This window comes from Oncorhynchus tshawytscha, linkage group LG11, assembly GCF_018296145.1.
Source record: "Oncorhynchus tshawytscha isolate Ot180627B linkage group LG11, Otsh_v2.0, whole genome shotgun sequence".
NCBI lineage: Eukaryota > Metazoa > Chordata > Actinopteri > Salmoniformes > Salmonidae > Oncorhynchus > Oncorhynchus tshawytscha.
In genome coordinates this window covers 6,973,824-6,993,087 of record NC_056439.1, presented here as the reverse complement: position 1 = coordinate 6,993,087, position 19,264 = coordinate 6,973,824, and the positions used below count along the sequence as shown (strand labels likewise).

Here is a 19,264-nt window from a genome sequence, read left to right as displayed (position 1 = left end):
TTCAATTCCGACAATTTAATCCTGCAAAATACTGTTCTTAATTATACAACTAGCTTTTTTTGCCAGAGCAGAGATGCTGAATTATTTTGTTGCTTGAGCTACAGACATCTATATTGTTCTGCTAATAGTAGTAAAGACCCAGTGCACTATTTTTATGAGAAGAAAAAAAAAACATCTTTAAGAATAAACATTTTAAAATGTATATACAATACCAGTCAACATTTTTGATACACCTACTCATTCAAGGGTTACACTATTATTCTACAATGTAGAAAAATAGTACAAATAAAGAAAAACTCTTGAATGAGTAGGTGTGTGCAAACTTTTGACTGGTACTGTATATTTTTTAAATGATGATTTTTCAGGGAGTGCTGCAGCGCCCTCAGCACCTCTACTTCCTGCGGCTATGTGGCCTACTAAAAACAAACGGGCCATTATGAGGTAAAAAGCATAACTGTGTCCATTTGTCCTGTCATCTTTCACAGTAGGAGTAATTATGTAGCTATTTCCCGAATTTACAATACATTAATCATATTATTCATCACATACAATACATTGTAAGAGCTTGGCCTACAGAAGAATTGGCCTGTAGTATCAAGTGTAGCACTCATGACCCAAAACGTGTCCTCTGAATGTCTGTAGGTCTACTAAATGTTACATCACAGTATTGTACTACACTATTTCAGGCCGCGCGTGTATAAACCCGGAGCAGAATCAGTCAGTTAATGCCTGCCCATTGGTGATCGTCTGATCTGACGTAACTGTAGCGGCTGTGTCTGTCATCTCTGGTGCCTGTCCCATCTGTTCGGTCTGAGAGGCCAGCAGCCAGGCTTGGACCACAGTGTCCTGGTGGTGAGTGGGACTGGACGAGGTCCTGTTCTTCCTCAGGAGGATCAGTCGTGGGTTCTTCATCAGGGTGTAGAGGAGCATCCATCGCCGCCTGGCCCTGCTTCCACGGGCTGAATCTACAACACAGTGGTATTAGAGAGAACTTCCACGGGCTGAATCTACAACACAGTGGTATTAGAGAGAACTTCCACAGGCTGAATCTACAACACAGTGGTATTAGAGAGAACTTCCACAGGCTGAATCTACAACACAGTGGTATTAGAGAGAACTTCCACAGGCTGAATCTACAACACAGTGGTATTAGAGAGAACTTCCACAGGCTGAATCTACAACACAGTGGTATTAGCGATAACTTCCACAGGCTGAATCTACAACACAGTGGTATTAGAGAGAGACTGACATTATCTACAAAATATTTATTGTCCCAGTGTTCCTATTTCAGGTCTCAAATGTCACTTGTGTGAGTTGTGGGTCGTCCAGGATAAGCTAATTTATCTCTTTTGATCAAGTTTGGGTTGGGCTACTGAGGTTTGCAGTGGTGGAAAAAGTACATATTTTAAAGATACCTTTAGTAGAAAATGACTCAAGTAAAAGTGAAAGTCACCCAGTAAAATACTACTTGAGTAAAATTCTAAAAGTATTTGTTTTTAAATATACTTAGGTATCAAAAGTAAATGTCATTACTAAAATATAAATAGTAAAGTACAGATACCCCCAAAAAACAACTTAAGTTGTACTTTAAAGTATTAATATTTAAGTACTTTACACCACTGGAGGTTAGTATGATTTGTGCTCTCAGAAGCTTCTGATCTCTCAATGACTATTTAGTCTAATACACACTCACATGATGAGAAACTTCAACCTAGAGTAAATTATATTTTAAACAGCCCATTATTTGATCTGCAGCTGTGTTCATGACATCTTAATGTTAACTGACCTGGCGAAGATGTGTTGTTGAACGTGGAGTAGGATGCTGCCTCGGTGGTCCTCTGTTGTTTTGCCATGGTGTTGGACAGGAGAAGATGGCAGAAACACACCATGACTGGATTGTTGTGGTAGTGGTCTGCAAAAATCATCCCGATCCAAGTGCTGTAACCTAAAATAGACAGTCAAAGAGTTACATTCTATATGACATGCACTTGCCACACAATCTTTGTCATACAAATCCTGTGAAATGCTGCCACCTTCTGTATAAATCCTATATTACAGGCCCTGCGATTGACGAGAGCAGTGTTTCCAAACCTTAGTCCTGGGGCCACTCCTCTGGATGCACGTTTTGGTGTTTTGCCCTAGCACAACACAGCTGATTCAAATATCCAACTCATCATCATGCTTTGATTATTTGAATCAGCTGTGTAGTGTTGGGGCAAAAAACTAAAGGTGAACTCAGAGGTGGGGGTCAGGACCGAGTTTGGGACTTGCGTCCTGTCCAAGGGGTGTACTTGTTCACATCAAGCTGCCACACTCTCCAGCAGTGGTAGGCAACCCTGGTCCTGGAGTGCTACAGACACTTCATGATTTGGATTTAACTGACCTGGAAGACCAGGTGTGTCGAATTTAGGCAATCACTGAACTGATTAATTAGCTCAGTTGGTCAGGTGTGGTGTCTCGTTGGAACAGAATCCTGCAGTACTGAAGACATTCCAGGAACAGGGTTGCCTGCCCCTGCTCTACATAAAGGAGAGATAGGCTCCTGCTCCTATGAGCCGTTCTGGCTGGCTATGCACTTATATTACAGTGCTTGAATCACCTGTTTGTACGTAGCTGCACCTGTGTGAGTTTTCAACCATAAACTATAGGCTTTAGTCAGAGCCTTTAATTAGGGCGGAGAGTTTTTCTTGGTCAGGGAAAACCATCTGGGCCCTAACTAGGTCACTAAACTGACCAGGGTCCATGGACTCGTATCCCTTCGGCATGATGGTACGGTCGATGCGTGACACCAGCCAGGTGCCCACCACGCAGCTGGTTAGCAGACGCAGGATGCAGTTACTCAGGCCCATCACAACGTTGTAGAAGAAGAAGAAGTAGTTGAAGTTGTGGAACGCCTTCCTAAAAGGGGAGATACCATAGAGTGCCATGTCAACAATGTACACTGAGTATACCAAGCGCTAGGAAAAACTTCCCGATATTTCGCCCTCAGAACAGCTTCAATTCGTCAGGGCACGGACTCTACAAGGTGTCGAAAGTGTTCCACAGGGATGCTGGCCCATGTTGACTCCAATGCTTCCCACAGTTGTGTCAAGTTGGCTGGATGTCCTTTGGGTGTTGGACCATTCTTGATACACACAGGAAACTGTTGAGCGTGAATAACACAGCAGTGTTGCAGTTCTTGACACAAACCGGTGAGCCTGGCACCTACTACCGTATCCCATTCAAAGGCACTTAAATCTTTTGTCTTGCCCATTCACCCTATGAATGGCACACATACACAATCCATGTCTCAATTCCCTCAAGGATTAAAAATATTATTTTTACCCTGTCTCCTCCCCTTCAACTACACTGATTGAAGTGGATTTAACAAGTGACATTAATAAGGTATCACAGCTTTCACAGGTGTTCTTAATATTTTGTATACTCAGTGTATGTATGTCCTGATATGTATGCAGAACATGCCAAAGTGGGGTCACGGCATGTGTGTGTGTGTCTGTGGTTGTGTGTGTTCTTGCGTGTGTGTGCAAACAACTTGACTGCACATTGTCTTTGCCACACATTTATGCATTATGAAGCTCAACTAGCTCTGGTTTGGGTGAAACGCTGTGTCAACCCATAAAATCTCCTCCAGTCTGTCACCAGAGGCATGCAAGATTAACTTGTAAATACTGGTTGTGTTTAACGCTTCACATTAGCTTGTGGACATTAGCGTTAGCAGGTGAGAACCACTACTACTAATCCCCAGCGTTAACCCTGGGTTAAGAAAAGGTTGCGTAACTAAGGTCAACTAAAATAAATAGCTGTGGGTAAAGAAAAATACTTGTGAAAAAAGATGTTATGATGTAAACCAGGAAGTCCAATGCCAATTTTTGTCCCAATGTTTACCTTTGCAGTATGATATGTATAGTACAATGGAAGCTGCTGAGGGGAGGACGGCTCACGATAATGTCTGGAACTAAGCTAATGGAATGGCATCAAACACATAGAAACCATGTGTTTGATACCATTCCACTGATTCTGCTCCAGTCATTACCTCTTGTGGTACAGTACCAGTGAAAAGTCTGGACACACCTACTCTTTTAAGGGTTTTTCTTTATTTTTTACTATGTTCTACATTGTAGAATAATACAGAAGACATCAAAACTATGAAATTACACACATGGAATCATGTAGTAACCAAAACGAATCAAAATATGTTATATTTGAGATTTTTCAAAGTAGCCACGCGTTGCCATGATGACAGCTTTGCACACTCTTGGCATTCTCTCAATCACCTTCATGAGGTAGTCACTTGGAAGGCATTTCAATTAACAGGTGTGCCTTGTTAAAAGTTTATTTATTTCCTTCTTAATGCGTTTGAGCCATATGGCAAGAACAGCTCAAATAAGCAAAGAGAAATGGCAGTGCATCATTACTTTAAGACATGAAGGTCAGTCAATATGGAACATTTCAGTTGCAGTTGCAAAAACCATCAAGCGCTATGATGAAACTGGCTCTCATGAGGACCACCACAGGAATGGAAGACCCAGAGTTACCTCTGCTGCAGAGGATAAGTTCCTTAGAGTTAACTGCACCTCAGATTGCAGCCCATTGTAGCTTCACAGAGTTCAAGTAACAAACACATCTCAACATCAACTGTTCAGAGGACTGTGTGAATCATGCCTTCATGCTCAAAATGCTGCAAAGAAACCACTACTATACGACACCAACAATAAGAAGAGACTTGCTTGGGCCAAGAAACACGAGCAATGGACATTAAACCGGTGAATATCTGTCCTTTGGTCTAATAAGTCCAAATTTGAGATTTCTGGTTCCAACCGCCGTGTGAGGTGTGATGGTGTGGGGGTGCTTTGCTGGTGACACTGTCTGTGATTTATTTAGAATTCAAGGCACACTTAACCAGCATGGACACCACAGCATTCTGCAGCGATACGCCATCCCATCTGGTTTGTGCTTAGTGGGAATATAATTTGTTTTTCAACAGGACAATGATCCAACACACCTCCAGGCTGTTTAAGGGCTATTTGACCAAAAAGGAGAGTGATGGAGTGCTGCATCAGATGACCTGGTCTACACAATCCCCCAACCTCAACCCAAATGAGATGGTTAGGGATAAGTTGGACCGCAGAGTGAAGGATAAGCAGCCAACAAGTGCTCAGCACATGTGGGAACTCCTTCAAAACGGCTGGAAAAGCATTCCAGGTGAAGCTGGTTGAGAGAATGCGAAGAGTGTGCAAAGCTGTCATCAAGGCAGAGTGCGGCTACTTTGAAGAATTTCAAATCTAAAATATGTTTTGATTTGTTGAACACTTTTTCGGTTACTACCCGATTCCATACGTGTTATTTCATAGTGTTGTGTCTTCACTATTATTCTACAATGTAGAAAATAGTCAAATTAAAGAAAAACCCTTGAAAGAGTAGGTGTGTCCAAACTTTTGACTGGTACTGTAAATGTGGGTGTTTAATCATGCACCATGTCCTCCCTTGAAATCCTTTAATTAAGGAACTGTTAAGCATTCTTCTTTCTTTGTGTGAGCGTTCCAAAGAAGCACACTAACCATAGATTGTGACTGGGTAGAGTTGTGATGGGTGAATGACTGGTGACCAGTAGGCTAAGGTGAACGTTAGGTCAAGAGGTATGGCCTGTGTTGCATAATACCGCACCTGTTGTTGAGTGCCAGAGGTTTCTTCCTGTCTGACGGTGAGATCTTGTCCTGAAGGAAGAACACTTGGACCAGCACCACCTGTAGTATAACCAATCCTATAACGATACCTATGGTCAAACTGATAGAGAGAACGTTACTTCATACAGGATAAGGAATCTCACACTGCTTGGATATGCATACATACCAGGAAATATGTTACGTCGACGCTCAATGGGTAAAGAAATAACAGCGATCAGTGACATTTTTTCATATGAGCTGAGCGGCTCCTTGAATATGTTTTATTTCTGAATAGTTAGAGCCTGTTTAAAGCACTGAACGGGCCAGTTTCCCAAATCCAGATTAAGCCTAATCCTGGACTCAAAAACACTTTCAATGGAGATTCTCTGTTAATCTGGGTCTGGGAAACTGTCCCATGGAGTACACTTACAGAATGGTTCCCATGTTGGTCAACATTTCCAACACTCTTCCATTTTGGATGGGGAGGACCACTCCGTAGGTAAAGAGCAACGCAAAGACGAACTGGACAAAGTGAACAATTAGAAAACCTGGAAGAAATTGGAGAACTTTCATATAGAATGCATTTATTTATCTTTTACCTATCCAATAAATAATTATTCACGGTCACCTCCAAAATTATTGGCACCCTTCATAAGGATGAACAAAAAAGACTGTAAATAATACAAATACTGCGCTATACTGTATCCCCCCCAAAAAAGTGACAATTACATAGTTTTATACTAATACAATTGCTCGGAGAAAGAGATTACGCTTAAGAAGTTGTCGTTTTTTTATCTAAAAAAGATACCTGTCAATATTACTGGCAACCCTGAAGATTATTATAAATAAAATCTAACTAAATAAAATCTGCATTAACATTCTACTTTTTAAAAATGTATCTCAGTTTAAGGAACTGTATTGTGGCCTTCCTTGGCTTGCTGTTTCACTGGGGTATAAAAATGAGGTAACACACGTGCAAAATCCCTTTGTCATCCATCACCATGCGGAAAGGCAAATAAATCACAAATGAAAAGAGACAACTGGTTGTTGACATTCATAAATTAGGCAATGGCTACCAAAACAAAAACCTGAAAAACCAAATATACCCCTTACCACTATTAGGGCAACATTTAAAAAGTTTAAAACCACTGGAACTGTGGTAAACTTCCCTGGTAGAGGACCCAAGTGTATCTTGTCCCCACACACAGTGACGAAGACGGTTCGGATGGCATCAAAAAATCTTGGGGTCACCAAGCCTCCAACTCAAAAGTTAGACGCCAACACCATGCCAATAGGCTATTTTATTGTGAGCAAACAACAAATGTAAACTCCTGGAGTTTGCTAAACGGCATTGGCACTTGGATTGGAACCGGGTGCAATGGCCATCGCAGTCTCCGGACTTGAAACCCATTGAAAACCCGAGGTTTGAATTGATGAGGGCAGTCCATAAGCGCAGACCAAAGGATATCAAGGATCTGGAAAGAGTCTGTACGGAGGAATGGTCTAAGATCCCTACCAATGTATTTTTCAATCTCATTAAGCATTATCGGAAAAAGGCTTAGCGCTGTTATCCTTGCAAGTGGAAGGCGCACAAAGCGTTGAAAACAGGAAAATCATTTTCACAGATATCTTTGCGATTTCATTTTATTACTTAAAACGAAACATTTTTCTCTGAGCAATTTTATTAGCATAAATTAGTATTGTGTTTATCATATAATATGTCTCTGTATTGGTATTACTTCTTTTCCACAGTATTCTTTTCTCATCTTTATCAAGAGTGGCAATCATTTTGGAGGTGACTGTTTATGTCTCATTCTATATATCCCCTTATAACTATGTATTGTGTGGGCTGAAAGGAAGAGGAAAGGTTGTCTTACCCCACAAAGTAAATGCTATTTGCCATCCGGAGTATCTTGTGATGGCAGCCTGTATGTAACGTTACAAAATATGACTCTTAAATATTTTGACACTACAAATAACATTCCCAATAATTCTGTGGAACATTCTGGCATTGGAATGCGCTGCTACTCACCACACTGACTGCAGAATTGGGGTTATGGAACTTCTCAGGAAGAAAGGCCTTCTCCCCCGCCCACAATCTCTTCAGATGTTTCCTGTGACAGGGCGAAAATTATAACAGCAATGCTAACAGATCATACATCATTTACATAATCTATACTGTGTATATAGAGTATATGGAATATTTGTGGAATAACTGCATCAAACAGGACATACCGGTAGCATGCTAACACATGGAATGTGTATGACACAGACGTTAGGCTGGCAAAGATGGTTGTGGCTAGCCAGCACTCTGGAAAATCATTCAAACAAACAAACTGACACGTAAACTATGCAGACTGATGAATGATAATGGTACAAATATTCAGGCAAACTCTGCACTCTTTGAAAAAAAGGGTTCCAAAAGGGTTCCAAAAGGGTTCTTTGGCTGTCCCCTATGGGGCTGTCCCTTATGGGGCTGTCCCCTATGGTCCCAGGTCGAACAATTTGGGTTCCATGTAGAACCCTCTGGAACCATGTAGAACCAGAGGATTCTACATGGAACCCAAAAGGGTTCTTCAAAGGGTTCTCCTATTTGGACAGCCGGAGAACAGTTTTAGGTTCTAGATAGCACCTTTCTTTCTATGAGTGTGGGTGCGGCAACACACGCATGCACACACACAATAGTCTAAACCATGCTCCTTACTTCTGGCAACGTGAGCGAATTCCTCAAATTGGGGGATCATAGCTACAAATATCTCTGTCTCATTGCAGGAAAAAGCCAGCTTCTTCAGTTGGTCTTTCAGAACATCCAATTTATCAAACGCATAGTCACTGAGACTATAGTCAGCCAAAGTCATCTGTGGAAGGACAGACGCACCCAAAGCACACAGTCAGAAGCACACAAAAATATGTCAAATAAAATACCTAAAATAAGTGTAAAATAACACATGAAAAACCTAATCCCGCCCATATAACAAGGCGAACCGTGTATAAGCCAATCAGGGATATGATGGATGTGCCGATCATTCTGTTAGGGAACTTGAAGTGGGGGTCCCAGTCATAGACCCTCCTCTGGAACCAACTGGCCTCCAGTTTCCTATCAAAACGATTACCGGAATTTAACGAAATTCTTAACGCCTCATGAAAAATCTTTAAGACACACAACCAGTTGATGCTGAATGTTTGCATGACCAACGATGAAATGTAAATGATTGTCACGTGTTGAACATAGTAGGCCTAATTTTGAAACCAGGCCAATGGTGGTGTATTTATCAATGGTGTGACAGGCTGTTACCAATGATTTACTTTTATATAACCACAGAATATATCATGAGCCAGTGTTTCTCCTACTGTTCAATAGGGATCCTCCTCAACAACCTCTGTACATGCTTGGCCTGGTGACACTGGATTAGCTGGTCTTGGTCCTGAAAGAAGATTCTTGTCAACAGACAAACTCATCATTCATTGGATGGTTGCTCCTCAAAGTCGGGCATGTCTAAAGACCTTTTGGCATGCTGAAGACTAGTAAATGCTAACCTAGATCTCTCCCCTTGTTGTGACGGCCATTTTTTTTTTAATGATCTGAAGTTCATGATATATATATATAGTTGAAGTCGGAAGTCTACATACACTTAGGTTGGAGTCATTAAAACTCGTTTTTCAACCACTCCACAAATTTCTTGTTAACAAAATATAGTTTTGGCAAGTCGGTTAGGACATCTTCTTCGTGCATGACACAAGTAATTTTTCAAAAAATTGTTTACAGACAGATTATTTCACTGTATCACAATTCCAGTGGGTCAGAAGTTTACATACACTAAGTTGTCTGTCTTTAAACAGCTTGGAAAATTCCAGAAAATGATGTCATGGCTTTAAAAGCTTCTGGTAGGCTAATTGACATCATTTGAGTCAATTGGAGGTGTACCTGTAGATGTATTTCAAGGCCTACCTTCAAACTCAGTGCCTCTTTGCTTGAAATCATGGGAAAATCTAAAGAAATCAGCCAAGACCTCACAAAAAATGATAGACCTCCACAAGTCTGGTTCTTCCTTGGGAGCAATTTCCAAAAGCCTGAAGGTACCACGTTCATCTGTAAAAACAATAGTACGCAAGTATAAACACCATGGGACCACGCAGCCGTCATACCGCTCAGGAAGGAGACGCGTTCTGTCTCCTAGAGATTATCGTACTTTGGTGCAAAAAGTGCAAATCAATCCCAGAACAACAGCAAAGGACCTTGTGAAGATGCTGGAGGAAACAGGTACAAAAGTATCTATATCCACAGTAAAACGAGTCCTATATCGACATAACCTGAAAGGCCGCTCAACAAGGAAGAAGCCACTGCTCCTAAACCGCCATAAAAAAGCCAGAGTACGGTTTGCAACAGCACACGGGGACAAAGATCATACATTTTGGAGAAATGTCCTCTGGTCTGATGAAACAAATCAGAACTGTTTGGCCATAATGACCATCATTATGTTTGGAAGAAAAAGGGGAGGCTTGCCAGCCGAAGAACACCATCCCAACCGTGAAGCACAGGGGTAGCAGCATCATGTTGTAGGGGTGCTTTGCTGCATGAGGGAATGGTGCATTTCACAAAATAGATGGCATCATGAGGCAGGAAAATTATGTGGATAAATTGAAGCAACATCTCAAGACATCAGTCAGGAAGTTAAAGCTTGGTTGCAAATGGGTCTTCCAAATGGACAATGACCCTAAGTATACTTCCAAAGTTATGGCAAAATGGCTTAAGGACATTAAAGTCAAGGTATTGGAGTGGCCATCACAAAGCCCTGACCTCAATCCTAAAGAAAATGTGTGGACAGAACTGAAAAGAGTGTGCGAGCAAAGAGGCCTACAAACCTGACTCAGTTACACCAGCTCTGTCAGGAGGAATGGGCCAAAATTCACCCAACTTATTGTGGGAAGCTTGTGGAAGGCTACCCAAAACGTTTGACCCAAGTTAAACAATTTAAAGGCAATGCTAACAAATACGAATTGAGTGTATGTAAACTTCTGACCCACTGGGAATGTGATGAAAGAAATGAAAGCTGAAATAAATCATTCTCTCAACTATTATTCTGACATTTCACATTCTTGAAATAAAGTGGTGATCCTAACTGACCTAAAACAGGGAAATTTTACTAGGATTAAATGTCAGCAATTGTGAAAAACTGATTTTAAATGTATTTTGCTAAAACTTCCGACTTCAACTGTAAATCTCATTTGAATATGAGTCGTAAATAACACAAGTATGTATTTCATCATATCTGATATACGCTATTGAGATTAATTTCCCCATTTCACTGACACAAATCCTCAAACGGATGTGGTAACAACTATTTCTCCAACTGAAATTCTCACCTCAGTTTCAAGCTGGAGTCGAATCCGAACAGCTTTGACCAGCATGTATGTGAACCGCCCCAGGAGGAATACGAGAGACAAAATGGTCGGCCACTGGTAGACAAGCTTCTGGTGACTACCCAGTATCTACAGAGTACAAGTTCAAATTCACATGGCAGTCATAGACACAGAAATACATAGGCCACACCTACTGTAAAGAGTGATGAATGACTTGGAAAATATGGTCAGGGATATAGATTTTGAACGTAGTAAGTGAGAGGAATAACTCATTTGGCATGTGGGATAAAGATATATTATTGAATGCAATGACATCACATACTGTACTGGGAACTATATGTGAGATGAATGGCTTGGGAAATATGTTAAATGTTATACAGTGTATAAGCATTTGAACGTAATGACAATGCTAATAAACGGATGCAAACCTGCTTTGTGAGTGGTATTAGCATCAACGACAGGTATTCAATGCCAATCAAGTTAGGATAAGACATATTTTGTCTGCTATTCAGACAGGCTTTTCTGTTTTTCTGTGCTATCATGCCAGGATGTCGGAAACACAAAATGGATTCAACACATTCTATCACACAATCATCATAGTGGTGGTTCGTCACCCCTTCCCAGAAGAGTGCATATCCATTTTTATTTTCACCTTGATAAGTGCTACAGTCAGTGGCGACCCGTCATTCAAGGCAGGTGGGGTTTTGAGCCCCAGATTTGTTGTTGTTTAATTACAACGTATTTCTTTTTTTTTGGGGGATTGCCTGTTTTGCATGTTATTTTGGCATTAATACGTGTCACATATCAGTTTGCAAACAATGTAAAAAATGACATATCATTGAGTTAATAAAGCAGCATACAAACATGGTCTCTTTTTTGTTGTCTTGAGTAAGGCAGCTCCAAAATGGTGGTGTTTCAGCCTAGCTCAGTGCTTTCTGTGGTGGTGGGGCAAGCCAGCAGAAAATACGGAGCGTTGCGCAGTGATTGACTCAGTGTTCTATCACTCATGGGTGACTTTACGTCACTGCCAAGAGTAAGAGGAGACATTGAAAATTCTAGCCATTCGGCTGCTGCCATAGAAGTGCCCATCCAAGAAGGCTCAAGGTCATTGGCCACAGATAAAAGGTCGTCAAATCACGTTATATCTACCGTAGCTTTGATTGGACTGATCATTTCAACATCATACTTCACAATCTTAGATAGCAGTCATCAACATGAATCAAGTTGACAAATCCTTTTTAGTCCTTGTCATTTGAAGAGAAATTATACAGTGCCTTGCGAAAGTATTCGGCCCCCTTGAACTTTGCGACCTTTTGCCACATTTCAGGCTTCAAACATAAAGATATAAAACTGTATTTTTTTGTGAAGAATCAACAACAAGTGAGACACAATCATGAAGTGGAACGACATTTATTGGATATTTCAAACTTTTTTAACAAATCAAAAACTGAAAAATTGGGCGTGCAAAATTATTCAGCCCCTTTACTTTCAGTGCAGCAAACTCTCTCCAGAAGTTCAGTCAGGATCTCTGAATGATCCAATGTTGACCTAAATGACTAAAGATGATAAATACAATCCACCTGTGTGTAATCAAGTCTCCGTATAAATGCACCTGCACTGTGATAGTCTCAGAGGTCCGTTAAAAGCGCAGAGAGCATCATGAAGAACAAGGAACACACCAGGCAGGTCCGAGATACTGTTGTGAAGAAGTTTAAAGCCGGATTTGGATACAAAAAGATTTCCCAAGCTTTAAACAACCCAAGGAGCACTGTGCAAGCGATAATATTGAAATGGAAGGAGTATCAGACCACTGCAAATCTACCAAGACCTGGCCGTCCCTCTAAACTTTCAGCTCATACAAGGAGAAGACTGATCAGAGATGCAGCCAAGAGGCCCATGATCACTCTGGATGAACTGCAGAGATCTACAGCTGAGGTGGGAGACTCTGTCCATAGGACAACAATCAGTCATATTTTGCACAAATCTGGCCTTTATGGAAGAGTGGCAAGAAGAAAGCTATTTCTTAAAGATATCCATAAAAAGTGTCGTTTAAAGTTTGCCACAAGCCACCTGGGAGACACACCAAACATGTGGAAGAAGGTGCTCTGGTCAGATGAAACCAAAATTAAACTTTTTGGCAACAATGCAAAACGTTATGTTTGGCGTAAAAGCAACACAGCTCATCACCCTGAACACACCATCCCCACTGTCAAACATGGTGGTGGCAGCATCATGGTTTGGGCTTGCTTTTCTTCAGCAGGGACAGGGAATTTTGGGACGGAGATTTGTCTTCCAACAAGACAATGATCCAAAACATAAAGCAAAATCTACAATGGAATGGTTCAAAAATAAACATATCCAGGTGTTAGAATGGCCAAGTCAAAGTCCAGACCTGAATCCAATTGAGAATCTGTGGAAAGAACTGAAAACTGCTGTTCACAAATGCTCTCCATCCAACCTCACTGAGCTCAAGCTGTTTTGCAAGGAGGAATGGGAAAAAAATTCAGTCTCTCGATGTGCAAAACTGATAGAGACATACCCCAAGCGACTTACAGCTGTAATCGCAGAAAAAGGTGGCGCTACAAAGTATTAACTTAAGGGGGCTGAATAATTTTGCACGCCCAATTTTTCAGTTTTTGATTTGTTAAAAAAGTTTGAAATATCCAATAAATGTCGTTCCACTTCATGATTGTGTCCCACTTGTTGTTGATTCTTCACAAAAAAATACAGTTTTATATCTTTATGTTTGAAGCCTGAAATGTGGCAAAAGGTCGCAAAGTTCAAGGGGGCCGAATACTTTCGCAAGGCACTGTAGGTAAATCGTATCGGTGCTCATCGGCCATTGAACATTACAGTAGGAAATCGCAAATTCAATGAGTGGTTTGGAAGGAATCAGTGACAGTGGCTGTGTGGTCCCAAATCTGGGATTAAGGGTCTCTTTTCCAATTGAAAAATTATAAACATTCAACATTGGCCACGCTGTCAATGAAGCATGATTTGTGCCGCACTCAAAACAACTGTTAACTTGGAGGATCGCCGTGCCACCTTCCTGTTCAAGTGAGCCGAGTGCAACAATGTGAGTCTAAAAATGTATTGTATGCTGCTTCATAAATTATGTAATATGCCAGGGAGATACAGTATGCATACTGTAGCTAAGAAAGTAATACTAAGTGTATGTTGTGTAGTAAGATGGTAGTAGTCCATGTGCCTCACCCTAAAAATGTGGTTAATTTACCCCTCTTAATTTTGTCTACTGTTCTGACTGTTCTACTGTAGCCTATAACCTGTTTAAGAGAAATGTAATTATTGAATATTGTAAGTGCTTTCATTGTCTGCTTATATGCCCACTTTATTTATCCTACGGTTCGGACTTGGTGTACAGGGAGAACACTGTAAGAACGGCCCATGTTCTGAATTCTGTCGCCATACATTTGAAAGTGCTAAACAAATAGTTAAAACGACTACGTCCGTCCTAGTTCGCTCATTAATGTCTTAATCGAAATTACGGATGGCCTTTTATCTGCTTGTCGTCCCCTTATGCCATAGCTTGTACATTTCAATTGTCATTATAAACCACATTTGTTTAAGTAAGTCAGCAATATCAGCAATGTTTTTTTGAAAGGCAGTAAAGGAGGCTGTGGTAAGATGTTGGGACTGCCGTTTGGACAGCTTTATGTAGGCCCTTTGTAAGACCCTTTTGTCACCGTTATAGTGCAATTAATGTATTGTTTAGTGAGGTGTTGTGTAGTGGCTTTGCTGGTATGCATCCCACTTTTTATTTTTTTTGCCCCACAAAGATTTACATGCTAAAATCACCACTGACTGCAGTACTCTTGCTTGCAGGCAGTATATGTTGCTAAACCACCTTGCTATACCAGCCTGTTATGCCACATTGTTTAAAGTATTCTGAATGGTGAGGGTAAACGACTATGTGTTGGCTTGTTGAGTACTCACCTACCTTACCAGTGGGACACATCACTGTATCCCACAGCGTGATGATTATCCTGCAAATAAAACCAACCAGGCTATTATAGGGAGTCCTTAGATCAACACAACTCCTGTTCAGTAAAATCGCTGGTCAGTTCCTGTAATGACTAAATCAAGCTGTCTACAGGTACAGTGCTGTGAAAAAGTATTTTCCCCCTTTTGGATTTTCCCTGTTATTGCATATTTTTTCAACCAAAACCTAACATTAGATAAAAGGGAACCAAATAACAAAAAAACAAAAAAATATATTTTATTTCTATAAATTACAACGTTATGCAATATCCAATTCCCCTGTGTAAAAAGTAATTGCCCCCTTACACTCAATAAGTGGTTGTGCCACCTTTAGCTGCAATGACTGCAACCAAATGCTTCCTGTAGTTGTTGATCAGTCTCACATTGCTGTAGAGGAATTTTGGCATACTTCAAAACTGCTTTTTTCCCCCAGAACTGTTTTTTTCAGCGACATGTGTGGGTTTTCAAGCATAAACTGCTCGTTTCAAGTCCTGCCACAACATATCAATTAACTTAGACTCTCTGGACTTTGAAAAAAGTCATTCCAAAACTTAGAATTTGTTGCTTTTTTACCATTTTCATGTGGACTTGATTGTGTGTTTTGAATCATTGTCTTGCTGAATGACCCAGCTGCGCTTCAGCTCACAGACAGATGGCCTGACATTCTCCTGTAGAATTCTCTGATACAAAGCAGAATTCATGGTTCCTTCTATTAAGGTAAGTCATCCAGGTCCTGAGGCAGCAAAGTATCCCCAAACCATCACACTACCACCACCATGCTTGACCGTTGGTATAAGGTTCTAACTGTGGAATGCAGTATTTGGTTGTCGCCAGGAATAATGGGAGCCATGTCGTCCAACAAGTTATACTTTTGTTATATATTTGTCCATAGAACATTCTTCCAAGAATCTTGACGATCATCCAGGTGCTTACAGGCGCTTTTTGGTCAACTTCAGTCAACTTTTTGGATAAGATGGGTACCATTATGTCTGGCAAAAAACCATACACTGCATTCCACAGTAAGAACCTTATACCAATGGTCAAGCATGGTGGTGGTAGTTCCCTTTATCTAAAATGTGGTTTTGGTTGAATATCTAATAACATGCAGCATAAAGAATATGCAAGAATATAGAAAACCAGAAACGGGGCAAAAACTTTTCACAGCACTGTAAGTCCCTATAGAGCCAGGAAATATTCGTCCTGACCATGTGTCCTGCCTGACCAGAAAAAACTCTGGACCCTGACTTCACTGGTCAGGTCTCAGGGTCGGTAAAAACTCCTGACCCTACATCATGACATCACATCAACCGTGCACTCACCATGTCAAAGAGTAGAGGATTCCCAGAACAGCCCCAAACTCTCGGCAAGGGGTTGACAGACACGCAAAGAAAGGGAAATAGGCCAGGCCCACCTCGAGAGCACCCACAAGGTACACAAAAGCTGCAAAGACAAAGACAAAGTTTAGCTTGTTTTGAGAGCAGTGCACATATTATTGTCACTAGGGCTATGTGGTCAGGAAAAACTCCCAGCCCTAACCATTATCAATGCTACAGAGCACAATACAGCAAACAGTGGCATTCATGAATCAATCAAGTACTCTTCCTAGGTTCCTGCCTTTCTAAGGAGTTTCTCCCAGCCACCGTTGTCACAGATCCTTGTTCCAATGTCTTTTGGTCGTGTGAGTACCTGTGCTGTGTTGTTTTGGCTTTCGTGCCGCTTGCATTGTGCAGATGATTACGGGTCTCGACCCGTGTAGTATCATTGTGCGCTTGTGAATTTAATCAAGGTACTCCTCGCTTTTTTGTTTGGGTTTCAACCCTGTGTTTTGTATACGTGTTTGTTTGGTCTTCATCCCTGTGCATTTACATGGCACGCTGTAGTTTGGGTCAATAAAAAACCCTATTACGCATTCCTGCGCCTGTCTCCCGATCCTTCATACCGACGTGACAACCGTGCTCTTACATCTGCGTTGCTTGCTGTTTGGGGTTTTAGGCTGGGTTTATGTATAAGCACTTTGTGACATCTGCTGATGTAAAAAAGGGCTATACATTTGATTTGATACTAGGGAGATGAGAAACCCAGCAGGTACTGAGACCCCTCTGAGGCTCTAATGTTGCCTGACACTCCTGCTACACTGGCGTTCCACTCGCTAAACAACATTCTGACACACCCCTGTTCAGTATTCCATTCACTCAGAAACATTTTCAATTACCTTTGGCCCAGGGTGGAACGTTGAAGGTCATGTAATGCTCTGAGAAAAGAAGCAAGACACTGGACGATACAGCTCCGAAGGCAAACCCATAGGACCATCTGTTACTGAGGTTCTCCATGAGGTCCAGAGGCCTGAGAGGGAGGGGGTAGTAAAGAGGAGTATGTTTGTATCTATGAAGAGTGTTCAAATATTCTATCACACCCTATCCCTCATGTAGTGCAGTACTTAGGACCAGAGCCACACATCATACTCCCCATGTAATGTAGTACTTTTGATCAGAGCACATACCCTAACCCATCTAGGGTGCATTTTTGCATGTGAGCTTTCAACATTTTTAACATGTTTTTTACAATAACATAGTTTGGGAGTTAGAGAAACTTGAATTTTTGTGCAGGGAAATGTGCAGGACGCTACCCTACCTTTACTCCAGATCAAAACTCCAAACCTACAACCTAACTTTGGACAGACCAGATACAACGTCATTTAGCACTGAGGTGTGAAGTGAAAGGTATCGAAGCCTCTGAGGCCAACACATGGCAGGTGACTCACAGGCTACCCCTCCCAAATCCAGAGGCCTTGAAGCACCCTGCTGCTATTCAGAGACCATCCACTGACATTTTCTACAAGAAATCTGCCTCCAGAAATAAAGCTTCTCCCAAGTGGGTGTGACACCTACTCCTGCTGCCTGCTGCACTGCTGCTTGGATTCCACCTGGCGATCTGTTCACCGTCTGCCCTGGCTTGTCTCCCCCTGTCTGGTACAGGTACCCCCCCCCTCTCTACCGAGCTTTCGTTCGCCTCCAACACACAGGCACTGTTGGGGCGAGTGACTCTGAACTTACAATGGCTAGCCCCAAGTAATTTTTTTTCTTGTGCATTTTGCTCTTTTGCTATTTGCCTCATGACTCCTGCATGCTTTGTTGACTATAAACTTTCTTGTTTACCGTACCGTGGGATAGACTATGTTTGTTCCCACATTCGGACTCTGACTTTATTGGTTACACAGACTTTTGGACTCCCATCCTATTCTAACCACCTCTCGCCTGCTTTGTTTCATGTTACCTGATGAAATTGCTGTATAATATGATCCTGTTGCCATCTAATGCACATTCAAATGTCCTAAATCAACACCTTAGAGCTCTCCCTGTCCTCTGCCGTGCCTTGATTGTATTACTGTTGATATCTGGAAAGCTTTCTTAGTGTCCAACAAGCTTTCTCTGCCCTTCACCTTGTTCTGAACACCTCCAAAACAAAAGTAATGTGGTTTTGTAAGAAGAATGTCCCTCCCCACAGGTGTGATTACTACTTCTGGGGATTTAGAGCTTGAGGTAGTTACCTCATACAAGTACTTAGGAGTATGGCTAGATGGTACACCGTCCTTCTCTCAGCACATATCAAAGCTGCAGGCTTTTCTGCAGGTTAAATATAGACTTGGTTTCCTTTATCGTAATCGCTCCTCTTTCACCCCAGCTGCACAACTAACCCTGATTCAGATGACCATCCTACCCATGCTAGACTACGGAGACATAATTGATAGATTGGCAGGAAAGGGTGGTCTCGAGCGGCTAGATGTTCTTTACCATTCGGCCATCAGATTAGCCACCAAAGCTCCTTATAGGACACATCACTGCATTCTATACTCTTCTGTAAACGGGTCATCTCTGTATACCTGTCACAAGACCCACTGGTTGCTGCTTATTTATAAAATCATCTTAGGCATCACTCCCCCCTATCTGAGATATCTACTGCAGGTCTCATCCAACACCCGTTCTGCCAGTCACATTCTGTTAAAGGTCCCCAAAGCACACACATCCCTGGGTCGCTCGTCTTTTCAGTTCGCTGCAGCTAGCGACTGGAACGAGCTGCAGCAAACACTCAAGCTGGACAGTTTTATCTCAATCTCTTCATTCAAAGACTCAATCATGGACACACTTACTGACAGTTGGGGCTGCTTTGCGTGATGTATTGTTGTCTCTACCTTCTTGCCCTTTGCGCTGTTATCTGTGCCCAACAATGTTTGTATCCTGTTT

At 41.6% G+C, this 19,264-nt stretch overlaps 1 protein-coding gene across 3 annotated transcripts in view; it reads right to left on the bottom strand.

The window, feature by feature from the left end:
* stra6l (STRA6-like) overlaps nucleotides 1–19,264 on the bottom strand; it is a 33,131-nt gene continuing 13,867 nt past the window's right edge. For all 3 annotated transcript variants that reach the window (XM_024412935.2, XM_024412934.2, XM_024412933.2), the window contains 15 exons: nucleotides 17,236–17,366; nucleotides 16,343–16,463; nucleotides 14,983–15,028; nucleotides 11,028–11,153; nucleotides 9,015–9,088; nucleotides 8,649–8,760; nucleotides 8,368–8,521; nucleotides 7,899–7,974; nucleotides 7,696–7,777; nucleotides 7,541–7,589; nucleotides 6,094–6,211; nucleotides 5,665–5,784; nucleotides 2,735–2,898; nucleotides 1,787–1,945; nucleotides 1–965 (listed from right to left, as the gene is read on the bottom strand). In XM_024412935.2, coding sequence (XP_024268703.1) covers nucleotides 715–965; nucleotides 1,787–1,945; nucleotides 2,735–2,898; nucleotides 5,665–5,784; nucleotides 6,094–6,211; nucleotides 7,541–7,589; nucleotides 7,696–7,777; nucleotides 7,899–7,974; nucleotides 8,368–8,521; nucleotides 8,649–8,760; nucleotides 9,015–9,088; nucleotides 11,028–11,153; nucleotides 14,983–15,028; nucleotides 16,343–16,463; nucleotides 17,236–17,366 — 1,783 coding nt within the window. In that variant the 3' untranslated portion in view covers nucleotides 1–714. The remainder of the gene's footprint in view (nucleotides 966–1,786; nucleotides 1,946–2,734; nucleotides 2,899–5,664; nucleotides 5,785–6,093; nucleotides 6,212–7,540; nucleotides 7,590–7,695; nucleotides 7,778–7,898; nucleotides 7,975–8,367; nucleotides 8,522–8,648; nucleotides 8,761–9,014; nucleotides 9,089–11,027; nucleotides 11,154–14,982; nucleotides 15,029–16,342; nucleotides 16,464–17,235; nucleotides 17,367–19,264) is intronic.